We start from the raw sequence: 20098 nt of genomic DNA, 5'->3' as shown, positions 1-20098 counted from the left end.
CGTTCCGATCGGTGAAGAAGTAAGAATTCTCAGGGAAATATCTAAAAGCTTCCGTTGCTGAGGATCCATCGCTACAGCTTCGGCATCGACTATTCTAAACATCTCCGCGTCGAATGCATCAATGTCATCTAGTATTGTGGCTGTGCGTACGCCTCCACCGAGAGTTTCTGGATCGAAACGCTCATTGGACATAATTTCTTGGAATTCAACACCGCGCAAAAATGCTTTGACCAGGTCAGATAAGTTCGTAATCCCACGAGGATATTCGCACGCAATGCATGAGATCTCAACGGCGTGAGATTCAGACATGGGAATATCCGTTGAATGTCCTTCCAATCGTTGTGGAAATATTTTTTGAACCCCATGACTTTCGGCTGGCACTTTGCTCTCATATAGGAATTTTGCCAGTGCTCCGATTGAAGGGTAATCGAATATAAGTGTTGGTGGCAAAACCATGTCAAATCGTGCTGCGAGTGCTTGTCGCAGCTCGACCGCGCCTAGAGAGTCTATTCCGCTGTCCATTAACGGATCTGCATCTCCAATATCATCTTTTGCACCGTTGAGAAGAGTTAGCACGACAGCTTTGACACTGTTTAATACATTTGTAAGATTGGATCTCTCCAGTACACCTAAACCCGGGTCGAGTTTGAGGTTGTCATCAACTCTGGCGAGTTCTCGTCCTCCGTGCACAAAAAAATCTTCGAACTGTGTCGTGTTTAAGGTCAAGTGGGACATCATTGTAGTTTTTTCAAACTTTTCCCAATTAAAATGATTTACCATAACGGTTGCATCCCATGGTGGCTGCGACAAAACCATTAAAGCTAAAATCCCTTCCTCCGGCCTTAATGCACCTACGCCAATGCGTTGCATCCTCAAGACAGTGTTCGAGTCACCCGATGCCATGCCACCAACACCATTGCCCCAAGCCCCCCACTGAATGGCAGTGGTTGGATTGCCACGACGTCGTTCAACTATGGCAAATGTGTCTAACCTCTTATTTGCAACGACATAGTTTGCCTGACCGACTGACCCGATCAACGCGGCGATGGATGAGAAAAGTATTGAATTAACCAAAGGAAGAAGGTTCATGTTGGCATTTAGTTGTGCGATGCCATCACTTTTTTTTGGGCCCATGACCTTTGCCAGGCTGCCAACACTTTGATTATCAATGACAGCGTCACACAGTGCACCGCTTGCATGGATCCATTCGAAGAAAGGACATCTTGTCTGTGTCATTCCATTTGAATGTATGGCGAAGTTATCTTTAAATGTACCAGACATGCAACTTCTGCTTACCAACTTTGAATCGTCACGGATGCTGATGTCACAAAGATAGACGGAAACTATCCCGTAATTGTCACCAGATAGGCCACTTAGATCCAGAGTTGCCTCTCGGCCAGAACGGCCCAAAAGAATGACCTTATCAACACCAGCTCGGAACCTTGCTGCTGCTGCAATTACACCTATACTGCCAAGGCCACCGCTTATGATTGAAATTCGCTTCCTTTTATTGGCAGCACGTACAATTCTAGATTTGCCAACGAAGCAAGCGCGTTCAACACGCGATTGTGACACGAATCCACGATCATCACGACTACACAACTCCCCAACTATATTGCCACTCTCAAGAGCCACACTCATGGCGATAGAATCAACAATATCTGCACTGCAAGCGCCAAGTTTAACTCCTCCTTCTCGATGGCAATATGAATTTGACTGTAATAGTGCGAACGAGGCTGCGCCTAGACGCTTAGCAGCAGAAGAATCGAATACCAACGTTGTTTTCGAACGGGGTGTTGCTTTTGTTGTCGTCAAGACTGTCGACCGATAAAAGATTTGTCGTACTGCTTTTGGCTCAACAAGATTTACAAATGTATTTGCATTTTTTTCGCTGATGCGATGCACTGGACGCATTTCTAGGTCAAAAAGCGTGGCCAACTGTGTACTAATACCACTATTACAACCTTTGATATGATCAGAAAACGAACAATTGTCAGTGCTACCGGCATTCCCTTGCCATCCTCGTGCAACACACCAAGCACTGACATCACTTTTTTCGCATGGGGCACGATAAAAGGCAATGTTTACTGGAACTCGTGTGATGACTGTTGATTTATAATGATCCGGAAGACGAGCTGGTCCACCTAATTGTAACATAGCATCAAGGGTCGGAGGCGACAAATAAAATTCAGAATTTTGACCTCCGCCGGCGTATGTATCATACATCAAGCGACCGTATGCTACGGATCCCTTTGCCTCATCTACCATGAATCTGTACTGAGCGTTTTGACTGCATATAATAATTGGGAATTTCATTCTTTTGTCCGATCCATCTTGTCTTGCTATTACTAATCTAGTTTGGCATTTTACATGAGTATTCGTTAGTAATTGTTTTCCCGATCGTGATGTTAGCGAATCGATAGATATCACACCAGAGAGACCATCGACTTTTACATTGCATGATGTGTTTTCACCGTCTCTCATTATAAGGGGGGATGAAATATTGATAGTGCAGAGTGCATTGAATTGAGTTTCTGTCTTGGTTACGTTTGCCGATCCACGCGATGATGCAGTTGCAAGCTCCATAAAACCTGCTGCCGGGAACAATTCGTGACCAATCACGCGATGGTCTGCTAGATGAGCTAGACTTGCAACACCGCAAATGCGAATCTCGAATGCAGCTATGCAATTGACATTCGGATAATTTTGAAGAGATACTCGAGCAAACTCTATCATTGGATGTCCTCGGTTTATAATCCAACGACGTCTGCGGTTCCAGATCATCAGAAACGTGGGTGCAGAGTTGTCGAATTCCATGCAGCTCAGGTCCTTATTAGACCGATTGCAATTTATAACGTGCGAGTTTGTGCCCTGAAATGCAAATGCACTAGTCCCAGTGATACTGCTACTAGCCGAAGAGGAGCATGCCTGCCGCGGTGCACACATTGATGCAGCATACTTACGCATTACGACATCTAGATGAGGGTTCATCGACCGAAGATGCATCGTCGGACGTACCTCGGCATTGTATCCCATCGAAGCAAAGAGTATACCGACTGCTCCAGATGCAGGCTCAGCATGCCCAATTCTACTTTTTGGTGCTCCAAGTGCTAATGGCAAAGCACCTTTCTTGCGCACGAAATCTCCGACAAGCGCTGCTGATGCAGCTCCGATCTCAATTGGATCGCCTAAAGATGTCCCAGTGCCATGTAACTGAAGTAAAGACATACAGCTTCCGACAAAGTCGGTGTTTGACATAGCTGATTGCATGACTCGCCTTTGTGATGGACCATTCGGAGCAGTCAGCGAACTGGATCGACCATCCTGATTTACTGCTGATCCAGGGATGAGAATATCACTTCCTCTATTCTGATTACACCCAAGCTCTGTAATTGATCTCGCGTGTCGATTTAGCATGCATGTAACCACGACTTCAGCTCGGACATATCCATTTGCTGTTGAATCCAACGTCTTGCATCTTCCGTCCCAAGCTAGCATACCAGCAACAGAGAACATAGCGGTCGTAGTTGGCAGCAATGTTATGTTTGCTCCAGCACACAATGCTCTTGTCGAATGCATTAAGCCATCACATGCGCAATTCGAATGTGATTTTAGGTCATTGCATGTGATGTGTACCGCAACAAGCGCAGAGGAGCAAGCAGTGTCCACGCAAAAACTCGGTCCATGCCAGCCGAAAGCGAAGGATATGCGACCGCATGCGACAGACATGAATCCGCCTATTGCCATGTACGGTGATGGCCCCTCTGCAGAGGTGCTAGTCGCGACAATTTGGGCATATTCTGTGCCAGAGATGCCAACGGCTACGCTAGTACTTTCGAAAGTATTTTGGTGTACAGCATTGCAAAGACATTCGTTAGTATCACGAGCCGCACCACGAGAATTGCATATATCGGCAAACAACGTCGTACACGCTAGCTCTAGTAGTTTACAATGTTGTGGGTCGATAAATTTCGTCTCAACCGCGCTTAGGCTGAACACCTCATTATCGAAGCTTCCTATTTCGAGCATGAAACCGCCAAATCGCGCGTTATGTGGCGCGTTGTTGCTGTCTACATGCCATCTCTCTCCAGGAACTAGCGATAATGCATCAGTGTCGGATCTTTTACGATCTTCGGTAGAGTTTGGGAGCATTGCTGCTACACCCCCAAGAGATACCATTGGGTCGTTTACGTGCGATGATAAACCGACTGTATTAACACTTGTCTCGATACTACTGCCTATACATCGTAATAAGTGGTCAGATAGCGCTGTAACATTTGGAAAGTCAAATACAATGGTTGAGGGAACTGCCTCTAGTAAAGAATCACCCGACAAAAAATCTGACATCGCAGGTAAAGCAATGAGTGCATCTCGGAGCTCCACAGCACCCAACGAGTCTATGCCTGCGTCAAACAGAGGTTCGTGCTCGCTTATGCCCCTTCCAATAACGGAATGCACAGCCAACATAATGTCCGATTTCAGAGACGCCGTCGTTGACGCTGTCGCGAGAGTTGGTTGGTCGTGATTGGGCGATAAAAATATTGTCTGCAATTCACTTTCCTCGCCGGTGTCATCGAATTCTGGTGTAGCCAATTCAGCAAGCGCACATGACATAAATTCGTCATAAAATGGGGCTTCTTCGGTACTGATATGCGACTTAAACGTCGACCAATCAAATCTATTCACTATTATCACTGGTGGCACATTGTCGGATCGAACAATAATGTCCAGTGCATTGATGCCATCTTCAGGGCTCAATATTCCGATTCCTATATTCTGCAAGCGACTTAACACGCGGGGATTCTCTGTGGCCATACCTCCACCTGCCCACGCGCCCCACTGTACACTGACACATTTAATTCCAGCGTTTGTCGCATTCAAGGCGTGGACATCGAGCCATGCATTTGCGGCGCAGTAGTTTGCCTGACCAGGAGAACCAAGAAGTGATGCAACGGATGAGAAGAACAACATAGCATTGGTTGGACGTAAGGCAATGTCCATATCGACACATTTTAATCCACTCACCTTAGGAGCCATTACCTCTGCCATTAGACTTGCAGTCTGGTTATGTAACGCAGCATCTCTTAACTTTCCTCCAGAATGGAATACCACACAAGTTGGATCGCGTGCGAGGCTGATATTGGTAGCTGTTCGGGACTCTTCTTTTGATCCGATGTCACAACGAAGAATGCAAATATTCGCCAAGATAAGGTTGGGAGACGTTTTATTTTTCCCGCGTCCTGAACTGCTTGACGATATTACATTTATTATGCCGGTTTTGAGTGCGTATGCTGCAACACGCTGGCCAAGAACGCCTTGACCCCCTATGATGAAAGCAGTAGAAGTAGAATTTGAGCTACAAAAAACTTGGTGCAATTGTGCGTGGATTAGAGGTAGGTTTGAACCACCGATATGCAGAAGAGAACGTATGCCCTGTGTACACGGATCTTTCCCACCAAATATGCTTCTGTATGCAGACGCTACGGATATTACATTCGATTTCATCAGGCGCCGAGTTAGAGAGGCGCCAGCATAAGTGCTGTCACAATAAGTGTTATTAATGTGTTTTTCACTGCCCCTTTCATATGCGTCGTAATCGACAATGATGACTTTGATTGGGTTCAACTCTTTAGCTGCAGACCTTATGACACCGCGTAAAGCTTCGTGAAATTCACATTTATATGAAGTATGAAGTCTGATACCATCACAGACAGATATGCGATTGGTAGCATGAACCCCTGTGCATGCACGACGCTTCGTCGCCGCAATTTCTGGAGGGTAATTCACTCTTGTATATGGGTCTACGCAGCGCGTACGCGTAGATAAGTTGGCTACTGTCAACGGAAGAGCACTGCGTATACTTTCGTACAACACCTCTGAAATCAATGATGATGTTGTGCTCTTTCCACCAACATTCGAGGCAAATGACGTGCCTTTGTGAGATACTTCTTCGAGATGGCTGCTGCTCATTACTTTTAGCTGCAGATTTACGAGCGAGCAAGCTACCGCATCGTCACTGCTACTAACCCGATGGTCTGATTTCGCATATCCGCTTGAAGTTGGATTCTTCGCTCTCAGAACACCACAAACATTTCGTTCAATGTGAAATGGAACACTTGGAAGTAGAAATGCGCCAATAGCAGTGGGGACGCTTACCTTGCTAGAATGGATCACATTTCTCATCGGAACGCGAAGTTGGAGTGTTGCGTCGAGAACAGCAGAAGAAATCCACAATGATGTATTTTCACCACCTCCATCTAATGTGTCGTCATCCATGGCTAGACAGGCAAAACAACTTTTGCTCAAAGGCGACACAAACGCGTAATTTGTAAACGACGAGAACATGATAATGCTCGTAAACGACGTTGGTAATGAGTGTGACGACCTCGTTGTCGTAAAATCTCCTCGTGCGTGCACCCTATCTCTTCCGTATGTACTGACAGTTACATTACCCCTTATTTCAATATCACAGATTGCAACAACATCTTCACGTCTCCGCCTATTATATGTACGCGATGCACAGCAGTTTTTCATTTTTAATAAAAGAGGCGACGGGATTACAACTTTACGGATGGCCCCGGGTTCCGTACTTCCTGTTCCGCGTGCTGCAGCTGTTGCAAGCTCCAAAAATCCGGTCGCAGGAAACAACGGTCGACCATTCACGCAATGGTCAAAGAGATACGATTGCGAGGCTGTAGAATCGATATATGCCAGATATCGGATGTATTCATTTGGATTATATTTCACTTCAACTTTTGTTAGTAGAGGGTGAATAGGGGGGAGCCAAAGTTGTCTGAATTTCCACAAAGAACTTGAAAAAGCAGAATAACGTAGAAATATTGGCCCATAGCCTGGATATTCATCTTTGATACACTGCGCTACGATGACGTGTGCGTTCGTGCCCTGAAATGCGAATGCACTAATACTTACTAGCGGCTTATTAGCCATTTCATGACTTTCGTAAACATTTCCTTTCACACGGCGTGCTCGTAACTTTACCATCAGTATTGGTCGCATTCGTATGATTGATGTTATATGCTCGTTTAGCGAACGCAAATGTAACACGGAATCGCTAGACATGGACACTATATTGTCGATCGCACGAATAATCGTACAAACTCCGGAAGCAGGTTCGCCATGGCCAATCATCGACTTGGATGCATGCATTACGATTTCATCTTTTTTGGCACCATTAAAAACAGCAGAAATAGCTCCCACTTCGATGGGATCACCTAGAGTCGTCCCAGTGCCGTGTAAGTGTATCGCATTAACAATGCCATTTTTTCTTGTTGACGATTCTGCAGTTGCGTTGAGTGCGCCTCGTACCACTGCTTGTTGTGATGGGCCATTTGGTACGGTGAGCGAACTAGATCTACCATCTTGGTTGACACATGTCCCAACAATTGCAGTAGCAGCTATTATTACGCGTTCAATTGCTGTTGCCGTTATCGAGTCGACCAAACCCAATGCTCCCACACCCTCACCTCTGCTGTATCCATTCGCACTTACGTCAAGTGTCTTACATCGACCATCTGGGGCTATCATTCCCGCGCGAATAAACATCACGGTCGTTTCGGGCACTTGTATGAGGTTGATGCCTGCGACAAGTGCAGCGTGCTGACTTACTCTGCTGTTCGTGGCAGCAACTTGTATCGCGACCAAAGATGAGGAACATGCAGTATCGATAGCAACAGCAGCGCCTATAAGCCCATGTATAAAAGCGACGCGACCCGCAGCAACACTGAGCGCACCCCCTGTAGCAGTGAAGGGCGATATTGGTGCTCTGCGACGTTCGAGCAACTTCTGGTGGTCCATACTTGAAATAGCTACATATACACCGACTGGAAACCCACCACCACTAACCGATGTTCGCTTCTTACCAAGTAGTCCACCGTGGTCAACGCTTGCTGACGATGTACGTAATGCATCAGCCGTTACGTGCAACAATGTACGTTGTTGCGCATCCATTAGCGCGAGCTCGGGGATGGAAATATCAAAAACGTGAGCATCAAACGTTGAGATGGCACTGCAGCACAAGTATCCGCCAAAGACTGGTCTTAATTTGCTGTCAACTAAACTGTCATCCAGAAGCCATCTTGAAGCAGGAGTACGTCGAATGATATCTGAGCTGAATTGTCCTGCCTCGGGCGTAGGGTATAGTCCTTTTGCACTAGCAATTTTCAAAAAATATGGTTTTGACGATGAAGATTCAGACATCACAGTAATCTCCCTCTCGGTGGATCGTGTCATAGAAGTGATATATTCTGTTAGGTCAGCAACTGTCGGATAGTCAAAAACTACCGTGGCAGGCATCGCTAACCCAGTGGCATCTATTAGAACGTTACGTAGCTCGACTGCACTTAATGAGTCAAGGCCAGCATCAATTAAAGGTTTGTTTTCAGGCGGATGTGTGCCTATCACCGAGCCAACGAGAGCTGATATTTGCTCTTGTCTCTTTATAATGTGTGGGATAGGGTGCATCATTTGATCAGGTTTCGTATGGCACATGACATGAGTATCTGTTTCATATTCATCAGCTGACGTTGTCAATTTATCAGAATTACTTCTTGCGACAAAACTGCTTTCGATAAATTGAACCACGTCCTCCACAGTGGGATAATCGAATACCAACGTACTTGGCAAGTACAACTCCAATTCAGAAGTGAGCGCCTCACAGAACTCAATTGCGCCCAAAGAGTCAAGGCCCGCCCCAACAAGAGCCTCTGATGTACCAAATGGACGGCCAATGAAAACACTAGCCACACGAGACACTATATCACTGACTGAAGCAACTGAAGTATTCGCGGAAGTACTTCCGGAAGTATCATGTACTGCTTTCGATAACTCGCAAACCTCTATATTATCTTCCGTATTTAAAATATCTTTCGTTGTGTGAGAACATAGCTCAGCGAATACGGCATTGTTTGGCGATGATGTCGTCATGGATGCCGCAATCCGATATGGATCAAACGGTGAAACTGTGACAACGGACTGAAATGGGTATCCCATCTCGCCCGTCATGCCACGAACGAGAATGTCGAGCGCCTTCAGGCCATCTAAAGGCTTCAACACACCAATACCGAGCCGGCGCATCTTTGAAAGCATCCCTCCTGGGTCACCTGACGTCATTCCTTGCAAGTCATTCCCGTGCCACGCACCCCACTGAACACTGGTAACGGGCGTTCCTTGTGCACGCGAGATTGTAGCGTGCGCATCTAGAGCGCCATTTGCGGCGGCATAGTTAGCTTGTCCTGAAGTGCCAAGAAGGGATGCGATTGAAGAAAATGATGTCGATGCTGTTACGGCGCCAGCCGAAATCCATTCGCGGTCTAAATGCGCAGAACCCTTCGATTTTGGTGCAAATGCAGACTGAAACTTTTGAACAGATTGATTAATAATGATTGCATCAGCTAAGATGCCGCCCAAATGCATCACCATGGCAACTTGAGGTAAACTCGTTATACTCAAAGCTAAAGCAACATCTTGAACATCAGCTGACGTTGCAACATTACATTTTGTGATGTGCACGATAGCATCATTAGCGCACGCATCTTCAATGCGCACATGAGGTCGACCCCTCCGGCTGAGCATTATAACTGAGGTGTGTCCAATGGATTCTGTGAGCCATGATGTGACAAGCCTACCAAGGCCACCTGATCCACCAGAAAGAATAACACTTCGATCTTGCTTGGGTACCGGCGTTCGTGCGGGTGATGATGTTGAGTCTAAGGTGAATAAACCACCAAATCTGCTTCCAAGTATCCCGGTCACCATGGATCTCAAACTAAACTTGTCCAAATAATTGCCGAATTTGGGAGACCACGAAAACAGATTTTGAGTCGCACAAATAATTGATGGTGTATATTTCATCTTCGCATAAAGTATTGTATCATGTGCATCACGTTCATTGGCTTTCGTCGTGGGAATATGCGATTTAGTCACAACGTTCGTTGCGAAAGAGTTGACTGTTGAGAACGGGCCACATTGAGATGAACGAAACTCCCCTGAAGCTACTCGCCATAGTGCTCGCAATGATTCTTGCTCGGCAAGGTTGCCACCATTATTCCCATCCATTTTTGTGCAAATGCTACTTACAGTGTTCATGTGAGCGGATGAGCTGTGATTGCCAACGAATGATTGCAGCGCACTGAGGCATGCTAAGACATCTCCAAGAGAATTTGATCGTTTCGGCGGGCTTGTGATATTGCATTGTTGATAATGTGAAAATGTTTTTTCAACTGATGATGTTGTTGTGCAAGTCTGTTCCGTTGCAAACCATTCAACTATAAACATGACCTCGTTTTTGTTTTTAAATTCACATTTGCCTGACTTCGCGGATTCTCGCACATTCGCAGTACAAGATGATTTCCGCGGTGTGGCGAGGCGTGGTTTCCCTGCTGCAGCTAAACTTACGCCACGTGAAATGAGCTTATGCGTAACACTCCGTGCACAATTGCTATGTGATTCACGAAGGACATGTGAAGATTCTCTCTTCGACCCGTCTATGCCATGATACTGGACATGTGTTTGCATAGATGCGCACTCGAGGTGAGCCACAAGCGGACCTTCATACATTTGTGCACCAACAGGTACTATAGTTGTGAACAGAGTCGGGTGAGTAATGTTGGAGCAGAAGCCAAGTTGGAGGCTGCCATCTAGAGTTGCTGGATGGGTCCAGAATCCGCTGGCATCATTGTCTAGTCCATTCAATAGAGATGCATATCCTACAGGCGGTGATGTCGAGAGTGATGTTGGAGCGAATATGGCCTTTGTAATCGAGGGATAAAACCTAGCTAGTTTGTAGGGCATCAATATCGGTGTGGTATTCATCGAATGTCCAACAAGATGTGTGGTCAAGCTTCGTCGAAACACGAAAGATCCTGACATGGCTTCTATGGTCAGGCACGTTCGATAAGTCCGCAGTGTATCTGCGAGAACAAGCGGCGTAGGAATAGACAACTCGCCCAGGCGGGAAGGGGTAGCAGACCAAGTCATACCACATGGGGAGGAACCGGCACGTCCGTGATTAATGGCAGCGTCTGCGAGTTCGAAGAAACCAGTGCCGGGAAATAGTGGACGTCCATTAACTCGGTGATCAATGAATTGAATATTTTTTGTGCCATTCTCACATATATCGATAGTGTAATTGATAGACGAGACTGCTCGCTTCGTATTGATGGTCTTGGGAATTAATGGGTGAGATGGAGGCGTAATCCAGTACCATTGGCAATCCCATAACATACCAGAGTGACGAGTTAGATCTAGGCCATTACGACATTTGCTAGTCAGTGGTGAGTCAATCATCAACAAGTGAGCATTCGTGCCTTGAAACGCAAAGGAGCTAACGCCTGAAATTGTGCAAGCATCATGCATGATTGTAGACAGCGGCAAGAACTGCCGTGGGCAACGGATTAATTCATTCCCAACACGATCAAAAGTAGATTTAACGTATTGGTTAATGTTCCTGAGGTGACAAAGAGGGAATGCACACACCGTTCGAAGAGTCCCAGCGGCTTGCCAGACCCCAAGCATTCCTGCAATAGTCTCTCCGTGTCCAATATGAGATTTTACTGCGTTTAAAGTCAAAGGAATATCAACATTTTTTGTCCATTCAGGGGTTCTAACTGATCTCCGAATCACAATTAGTGCATCGCAAGCTGCCCCGATCTCTATTGGATCTCCTAAGGACGTGCCCGTGCCATGTAATTGTAACACGTTGACATCCCCTGGATCGATCCTTCCGGAAGAAAGTGTCATTCCAATCAATGAATTTTGTGAAGGTCCATTTGGAGCAGTTAACGAACTGGATCTTCCATCTTGGTTTACCATAGAAGAAATGAGTAAAAGACAGTTAGTGTTTGCATCTGTGTTGTTTGTCGCTGCGACTACTCCGCTCCCTTCATGTCGAGAATACCCATCTGCCGTCGCATCTAGAGTCTTGCATCGTCCATCTCTTGCCAACATCCCAGCTCGCGTGAATATCAAGTTCGTGTATCTTGATAGGCATAGATTTACTGCCGCTGCTATCCCTTGATCGCAATCGCAACCTGCAACACCATGACGTATCAAGTGTAAGGCAACAAGAGCTGATGAACATGCGGTATCTATTGCTATAGATGGCCCTTTCAATCCATAAAAAAAACTCAGGCGACCACATGCGACAGAATGCGCGTTTCCAGTTGTAGTGTGCACTATGTGATGTCCATGAAACCGCAAATCTACAGCATACTCCATATGTGATATCGCCACGTATACACCAAATCGCATTCCTTCCCTTGCCGATTGTCGACCTCTTGCGACACAAGGACGATCACATATCTGTAACAAAGCACGATGCTGTGGGTCGATGAAAGGCGCCTCATTTTGTGTGCTACAGAAATAAGATACATCGAAGTCACCGATGTCTGTATCAAAATGACCAAACCGGGTCTCGACAATCTTCTTTGATGAGCTGTCGGTCGGGTTATCCGGATCCCAGCGCCAAATGGGCAATGTACCAATTGAATCGATGACCCGGTAGGCGCTAACATCGTCTGCAACGGTAAAATTGGCATCTGTGACAAAGACCGTGCGTGACATGTTCATGTCTTCACGTCCAGGCAAGCCTCGTTGGATTTCTTCAACATTGTTGGTCGACCTGCTAGCTACAGTATGCAAAGTTGATTTTCTTACAACTTCTAAGTCGTGTAGATCGCACTTCTCGACATAAGCTGCCACATTTTTCGCAGTGGGATAATCAAATAACAATGTCGGAGGTAAAGAGACACCAACACGGTCTCCAATCACGTTGACGAGTTGCACCGCGGTGACAGAAGATAGTCCGAGAGACCATAGAGAGGTGTTCTCGTCACATACACCGTAGAAACTGTCGATGGAACAAAAACTGTCTGGGAAATAGTTTGCTAGCATTGAATAGATGATATTCGTTCTTGTGATCAATGGCCGTTCATCCTCAACGGATGATCTTTGTCGAGTAATTCGTCGATCATGTGAATGCCATGGGACGACTGTGTTGTCACCACGTGACGGTGTTGCACGGCTCATCATCGGGATCAGCGAATACATATCGTCAGTAACGTTTGTCATAACAGGAATAACTGTTACAACAAAATATTTACTGTAAATAAAATTGGTCAAATCATCTAGAGTGCCGTAATCAAATCCCACACTGGCAGGCAAACTTACTTTAAACTCGTGTTCTAACGCAGCAGCCAGCGTGACTGCTGACACACTGTTTACACCAAGATCCCACAATGACGCAGTTCTCTCTACTTTCACACCCAAGACAGTTTCAGTGGCGGATGCAGTCCGGGTACGGACACTTTCGAGTGAAATTCTAGCAATTTTGTCTCCAGTGAGTTTTATTATTGGTTTCGTCTCAATTTTGAGCGGTTGATAAGTGATTGTCTCTACATAGGTGGGTGACAATAAGTCGACCAAACGCAACATGCATGTATCTAGATCTCGCGTCATTTCAGGTGTAGTCAAAATGAGCTCACACCCGATATGGACGTGGAAGTCACTGGCATGGATCGAATCTTTTGACACATGCAACAATATGTTAGTTGCAATATGCATTTCATCATTAGAATGCCATAAGGCAGCGGTTGCCGCTATTTGTGCTTCATCAATGTTATCTACAGTAATGTGTGAGATGTCCATACCACATCGAGCCGCTGCGGCTATATTCATGGTTTCAACAGTAGAATGCGAGAACAATGATAGTTCAGACCATGTAAAGATTTGGCAGCAACCTTGTTGTGTGGCGACATAGGCAAAGATTGAACTGAAGAATTCATCTGGTGTTGTACTGTCTACAAGTAAGACATATCTTGTGCGGACGATAGATGATAATGACACAGTCTCAATCGGGGACCATGACTCTAGCTTATGGCGCGCAGGTTTTCTACTTGATGTAGTTGTAGCCATTCGAAGCACGTTCTTAAGAACTTTTCCTGTTCCGCTCGTTGGAAACGCTTCCACGATATTCAATACCGCAGGCACCTTGAACGCAGACAAATATTCACGTGCATGCTTTAGTAAGACAGTTTCATCGATTAACTTATCGAAATCTGCTTTCAGAACAACGACTGCGTGGACAATCTGACCGAGCAACTCGTTGTCAACTCCGAATACTGCTGCTTGATTTACCGCAGGATGTGCACATAGTACTGCCTCAACTTCTGCGGTGTACACATTCTCTCCACCGACTAAGACCATGTCTGTTTTTCGATCAACGATCTGAATGTATCCGAACATATCAATCGTTGCTAGATCGCCTGTTCTAAACCATCCGTTTTCGTCAATGACAACTTTCTTGACGTCTAATTCGTGCCAGTAGCCATCAAAAACAGTGAGTCCCCGGACATATATTTCACCCACTTCACCATCACCCTTGGTAACATTTTCCCCGTTTTTATCAACAACACGCAACTCTTGAGGTGCAAAGGGCCTACCGGACGTACAGACAGTCCTAAATTGGGTTTCAAGACTACAGTTAGCACGTTGTGATCTGCTGAGGAGACTCATAGCGATTTTTCCACAACACTCAGTCATGCCATAAGACATAAAAAACTCACAACCAAAGGCAGAAATTGCTTGCTTTATATATACCTCTGCCAAGGGACTTCCACCGCAGCTTACTAGCCGCAATGAGCTCACATCCACATCACGCAGAGATGGATTAATGACCAACAATGAAATCATTGTTGAAGCGACGTTCATGACAGTCACACACTCCGTTTCAATGACTCTTAGAGTTGCAAAAGCTTCGAATGTAGGTTGTATAACATGACTAGCTCCAACTGCAGTGACCGCATAGATTGCAAAAGCGTCCACAAGATGGAACATTGGTGCAGCATGCAGCCATACATCTTGATGACATAGTCGCATCTCCGTTATGGCACCGACAGCATGGCGGCTCACGATCTCTTGAGTAAGCATCACGCCCTTTGGCTTACCTGATGTGCCGCTAGTAAAATATAATTGGTATGGGTCAGACGGATCGAAGCCGTGGAGTAATTCAGTTGCACATTTACTCTTAGCCGTAGTTGCATCAGTCCACGGCGTGCGGACGTTTTTAGGAGCAAATCGTTTTTTACTTGCAAGGGCAGTATTCACAACTGTCTCGAGTGCATCACTTCCTATGATAACTATGTGAGGCTCGAATTCCTCAAGCTGATACGCAAGTTCTGTCGCCGTCACGTGAGTGTTATGATTGCCGATGATACCTCCAACTAGTGCGGCAGCAAAGTGAGCTGCAATGACATCTGAGCCGTTTTGGGCGAGCACAGAAATCCGTGGTGCACAAATATGAGGCCAGGCCCGACGGATATGAATTGCCAAGGCACGTGAACGAATCTCGAGTCCTTCAAAGGAGGTGATCACGTTATGTGAGTCGCTGTCACGAGTAGTGTCACGGATGCGCTGCCGAACAACTTCGTCACGCGCTTCAATGCCAACTCCCCTTTCTATGAAGCGCCAAGCATGTTGAAACGTCGCGGACATGCTTGTTCCACACGCAGCTACGACTGCAGCTCGGGCAATTAGTTTCTCTGGTGCTACACATGCCGACGAATATGCATTCATTCTTGCTTTTGCCATGACATCCTCGACTATGTGCAAATCTGATAAAGGGTTTGCTGCGACCTGCTTGAGGCACATACTGAAAGACGAAGCTATAGCACTTGCAGTGCTCCGGCTGAAAACAGACGTATCATACGTAAGCTGTCCACGCATGCCGCCAACAGCCAACTCGCCCAAACCCAGCCACAATTCGAAGGCAGCTTCAGTAAACCGCGTCGCGTCAATTGTTCTGTAGTTGCAGTCGACTCCACGGGGCAGAGACACAAAGCTAAAGCAAGTGCTGAATAATGGATTACCACCACCGGCTTGTCGTGGAGGCTTGAGTCTCTCGATGACACTCACAAGAGGGACATCTGGATGATGAAATGCAGTTCGGCAGGTTTCGTGCATCTGTCCTGCAAAATGCTCAAATGTGTTCGATGCGTTACATGGGATATCAACTTGATCTCTGCATGCACATATCTTATCTTCGATATGGCACCATACTGGAAGGAGCGTTGAAAAACATCCAACCGTCTCTGATGTGCGCAACCCTGAGACACCACGAAGGTCAAACGCTGTACCAAACACAAAGTTGTTAGCGGGCGTGTTTACGTAGCTAGGGCACGGTTCTGCTTGTTGACGCAAACTTAACGCCCAAGCTGAGAGAAGGGATGAAAAAACACTACGACCGCATCGACTAGCATTTATCCGGAGAACGGACACAAGCATTTCAGGTATGGTAATGTCGATGCTAGCGCATGCCCTCTTAAATTGTCCGTAATCAACAGTTGGAGAGTAATTCAGGCGAAGTTTAAGCGGCTTAAAACTGATTGAACAAGTACTTATACTTTTCAATAGACTTTCCCAATGATTGAGCTTTTGGGCAAGTGTCGCCGTGGATTGTCGGGCTTGCGTCATTGCATGCACGAAAAATCCTAATTCTGGCACTCGCTCTCGTTCTTCTGGAAAATCGCGTTCACTTACCACTCGCTCGTGTAGCTCTTTTGCTATCAAAGATAGTGATGATGCATCGCATGCCACGTGATGCACAACAATTAAAATTGCAGAAGTTCCAGCTCTATACACCCTAAGTGGTGGCATGTGTGTAAAATCAAACGGCTCTGAGCATGCCGCTGCTATAGCAGGATGGTCTATTGTCAATTCATCATCATCAACCTCAAAGCCATTAATATCGTCAAGCCGCCTGACTTTCGCCGTAATTGCAAGCGTTGCTGCCCACGATGATGTGCTCGGCCACACCTGCGTTTTCCCGTCACGCGATACAGTGGTTAACAATGCGGGATGCTTAGCCAATACCCGTGTCATTGCCGATTGTAACAGTTGCTTTTGCACCGGCCTATCGAACCTCAATACGAAGCCCATGTTGTACGCTGACGAGTCGGGAAACATCATGCCATGCAATCGGAACAAAATCTGTTCTCGTGTCAAGCAGAATGCTGCATTCGTGTCAATAGACATGGCGTCAATCTCTAAAATTTCTGCAATGGCTACTTCTCGCGCTCTTATTTGATTAGACTCCTCATTCCCCAAGACCTCACTCACCAGTTGTACGAGGTCATCTATGGTGCGGCATTCGTAAGTTAGTGCAGGGGGCAGTGGTGGCAAATTTGGGAAGGCACGCTGCAACGCCGCGTGAAGCTCAATGACACTTAGAGAATCTAAACCTGCTTCGATTAGGAAGGTGGAATCGTCGATGGGGGGGCGATCGTAAGTATCGCTGGCATAGCGGCTGTCAGTGATCTCGTCAAGAGCACTGAAAATCCGTGTCCGAATCAATCGCGCATCAGGATCAGTCTGTTTGTTACGACTGTTCATCCCTTTGTGCTTCCAAACAGCCGGCGACGTAGCATTTGCGTGAAATGAATTTAAACCATCATCTAGGTTTTGCTTCAACGGTGCCGTCTCAATACCATCCACGAGAAAGTATGGCCGATCACTGACGCAAAAAGACGAGCATATGCCCATAATGGTGTCCTTAGCGACAATAAATGACTCATTACGGCTTTCACCGCCACCGATGATTAGGTCAATTAGTGTTGGGTAAGAATGACCTCCGTTTGCATGCACAGAACAGTCACCGTGCATATCTATGACTGCTGCTGTAAACAACTCGGTCGGAACGTTTTCTTCGTTTTCCAGACTGCGACGAGGTATGCGCGACACCACTATCATTCGCTGAATACTAAAAATATCTGATATAAAACTGCGAGATTTCGCGTTCGTCTCTAGGAAGGCGGTGGAGGGATTGATTTGTAAGTCACTTACTGTCATGTGTAACTCCATAACGCCAGCTGTCAAGACTGTCATCCTCCCATGGGTAGTATCGACCGCGCAAGTTGCCACAGAATTACATTTCACAGATTCACATGCTGCATCTGAAACCCAACAAAACGTTGTATAACGAAGTGCGAATGACAGACACTTCGACTCGCCAAATCCACTGCACCATGAAGTGAATCTGCCCGCAACTGCCTCGGCAAATGCGAGTGAAGTGACCTGTAATCGATACTTATATTTGTTTACTAATCCCGCATCCATTTGCACAATACATCGATTAGAAGAATTATGTATGTGAGCACAACCAACCAACATTGATGATTTCGGTGCTGCCCAATATCTGTCGAAGTTGAACAAATTTCTAGAGTTCACACATCTGGCAAATTGCACGAACTCATCAATTGCAACGGTAATTACTAAGTGCGCATTTGTTCCTGAGAAGCCAAATGAGCTTATACCGTGAAGTGCTGTGGCCGATGTGCTAGGGGCATTCTGTCTCCGCGCAATAAACCCAAAAGATGTGCCTATTGCACCAAACGTATACTTTTTTATGTTAACCATGAAGGGATTTATCGACCGAAGGTGAAGAACGAATTCACACGGGTCATCTCGTGTGAGGAATCCGCGTATAGCAGCAACGAGACCCTGCGCCCCAGACGCACTTTCAGTATGCCCGACATGTGATTTAAGCGCATTCAAAAGAGTAGCAAATTTTCCTTGCGAGCCTGTTTTTTTGGCAAAAAGGTCGTAGTCCCCGTCGTTGTCTTTTCCGTACCATTTCGCAAATACTATTGCACTGACCTCAATGGGATCACCAAGTGCTGTACCAGTGCCATGCATTGACACGTGAAGAACATCGTCAATTTCAACAAGGGCGAGACGATATGCCTCGAGCAGTACTCGACTTTGTGCAGGTCCGTTTGGTGCTGTAAGTGATCCACTTTTTCCATCTTGATTCACGGCCACGCCCGCGATGATTACGTCGCGACCTCTGTTATGGTGATCGAAATTGCTAAGGTGAAGTCCTGGACACGATTCGCCGCGGACATATCCATCCGCGTCAGTGTCTAAGGTCTTGCATCTGCCCGAAGATGACAACATTCCAACCATGGCACACGCCTCAGTTGTCAATCTTGATAGAGTTAAGTTTACGCCCATAATCAGTGCATGCGAACTCGAATCGTCATTTTTGTCAGTTATATGTGAATATGCCACACGAGCCGCCACCAGTGAAGATGAACATGCAGTATCTATCGCCATTGACGGTCCACGGAGATCAAAGACGTAAGATATACGACCAGCTGCAACGTTTAGTGCGCCAAATGTCGGCAAAGGTTGGCAACTTGCGAAAAACGATGTTGTTAGAGCAATATTAGCATACTCAACGGCAGTTATGCCAACCGTTACGCACGTATTCGTGATGTTGGTGGAATCTGTATTGAAACACAATAAAGTAGCAGCAATGTGAAGCAACAAACGGTGTTGTGGGTCGGTTTGTGCTGCTTCTGTTGTTCGAAACCCAAACAAGGACGCATCAAAACAGTCCGCAGATTCTACGAATGCACCAAAATGAGCACCAGGAGCGTAACTTGCGTCATAAATTGACCAACACACAGGAACCCGGCACACCGGAAAGGTGGAAATTGTGTCGGTAATGTTTATGTCAGCATCGATGGATGTAGTTCCAATTACTCGTGTTTGAAGACATTCCCGATTTGATGTTATTTTGGGTTGATGATTAATTGTAATGCCATCTCCATGTCGCAACAGCGATTCTTTATCTTCGTCCGCCAGCTTCATCATCTCATACTTTTCTAGTGATCTGCTTCTGCGCGACATAAAAGTTGAAAGTTCCCTGAAGGTAGGATAATCGAAAACTACAGTTCGCGGGAAAAAAATCCCTGTCTCAGATTGTAGCCATTCTGCCAATTCGATCGCTGAAAGCGAGTCAAGACCCGCATCTATGAAAGGTTGATCCATTGCATGTGTACAGTCACCGAGTAGGCGTACTAGACCGCGTTTCAGGATTTTTGACGCGGTGCTGACTGACATTGAGACGTGTGCCATTTTTATTTTATAGGGAACCCTCTGAAGTATCGTAGTCTCTAGATCATGTCTTTCGTCAGGTGAGTCCTCAAGCATCTCGAGTAAATCCCAGCTTTCGCCGAGCACGTTGGCATGAACGCGCTTGAACAAGAGGATATTTAAACTTTCTACAACAATCAGACCCGAA

At 46.2% G+C, this 20098-nt stretch overlaps 6 protein-coding genes across 6 annotated transcripts; all 6 read right to left on the bottom strand.

Moving 5' to 3' along the window:
- Positions 1-12: 12 nt before the first annotated feature.
- Positions 13-510, bottom strand: MICPUCDRAFT_7760 (uncharacterized protein; the record flags this gene model as incomplete). Its single annotated transcript, XM_003055893.1, has 1 exon — positions 13-510. A coding segment is annotated over one exon (498 nt), but the record flags the coding sequence as incomplete, so codon positions are not given.
- A 2460-nt stretch (positions 511-2970) lies between these two features.
- On the bottom strand, positions 2971-3417 carry MICPUCDRAFT_13780 (uncharacterized protein; the record flags this gene model as incomplete). The annotated part of the gene is made up of 1 exon (XM_003055892.1): positions 2971-3417. A coding segment is annotated over one exon (447 nt), but the record flags the coding sequence as incomplete, so codon positions are not given.
- Positions 3418-3932: 515 nt separating this feature from the next.
- On the bottom strand, positions 3933-6534 carry MICPUCDRAFT_64230 (uncharacterized protein; the record flags this gene model as incomplete). The annotated part of the gene is made up of 1 exon (XM_003055891.1): positions 3933-6534. A coding segment is annotated over one exon (2602 nt), but the record flags the coding sequence as incomplete, so codon positions are not given.
- Positions 6535-7239: 705 nt separating this feature from the next.
- On the bottom strand, positions 7240-7980 carry MICPUCDRAFT_6771 (uncharacterized protein; the record flags this gene model as incomplete). The annotated part of the gene is made up of 1 exon (XM_003055890.1): positions 7240-7980. A coding segment is annotated over one exon (741 nt), but the record flags the coding sequence as incomplete, so codon positions are not given.
- Positions 7981-11688: 3708 nt separating this feature from the next.
- On the bottom strand, positions 11689-12579 carry MICPUCDRAFT_14392 (uncharacterized protein; the record flags this gene model as incomplete). The annotated part of the gene is made up of 1 exon (XM_003055889.1): positions 11689-12579. A coding segment is annotated over one exon (891 nt), but the record flags the coding sequence as incomplete, so codon positions are not given.
- Positions 12580-13929: 1350 nt separating this feature from the next.
- On the bottom strand, positions 13930-14997 carry MICPUCDRAFT_14441 (uncharacterized protein; the record flags this gene model as incomplete). Its single annotated transcript, XM_003055888.1, has 1 exon — positions 13930-14997. A coding segment is annotated over one exon (1068 nt), but the record flags the coding sequence as incomplete, so codon positions are not given.
- Between the last annotated feature and the right edge of the window lie 5101 nt (positions 14998-20098).

This window comes from Micromonas pusilla (genome assembly GCF_000151265.4).
Source record: "Micromonas pusilla CCMP1545 genomic scaffold MICPUCscaffold_2, whole genome shotgun sequence".
In the NCBI taxonomy this organism is placed as follows: domain Eukaryota; kingdom Viridiplantae; phylum Chlorophyta; class Mamiellophyceae; order Mamiellales; family Mamiellaceae; genus Micromonas; species Micromonas pusilla.
Note: the sequence above shows the minus strand (reverse complement) of the source record. Positions and strands in the feature narration are given on the sequence as shown.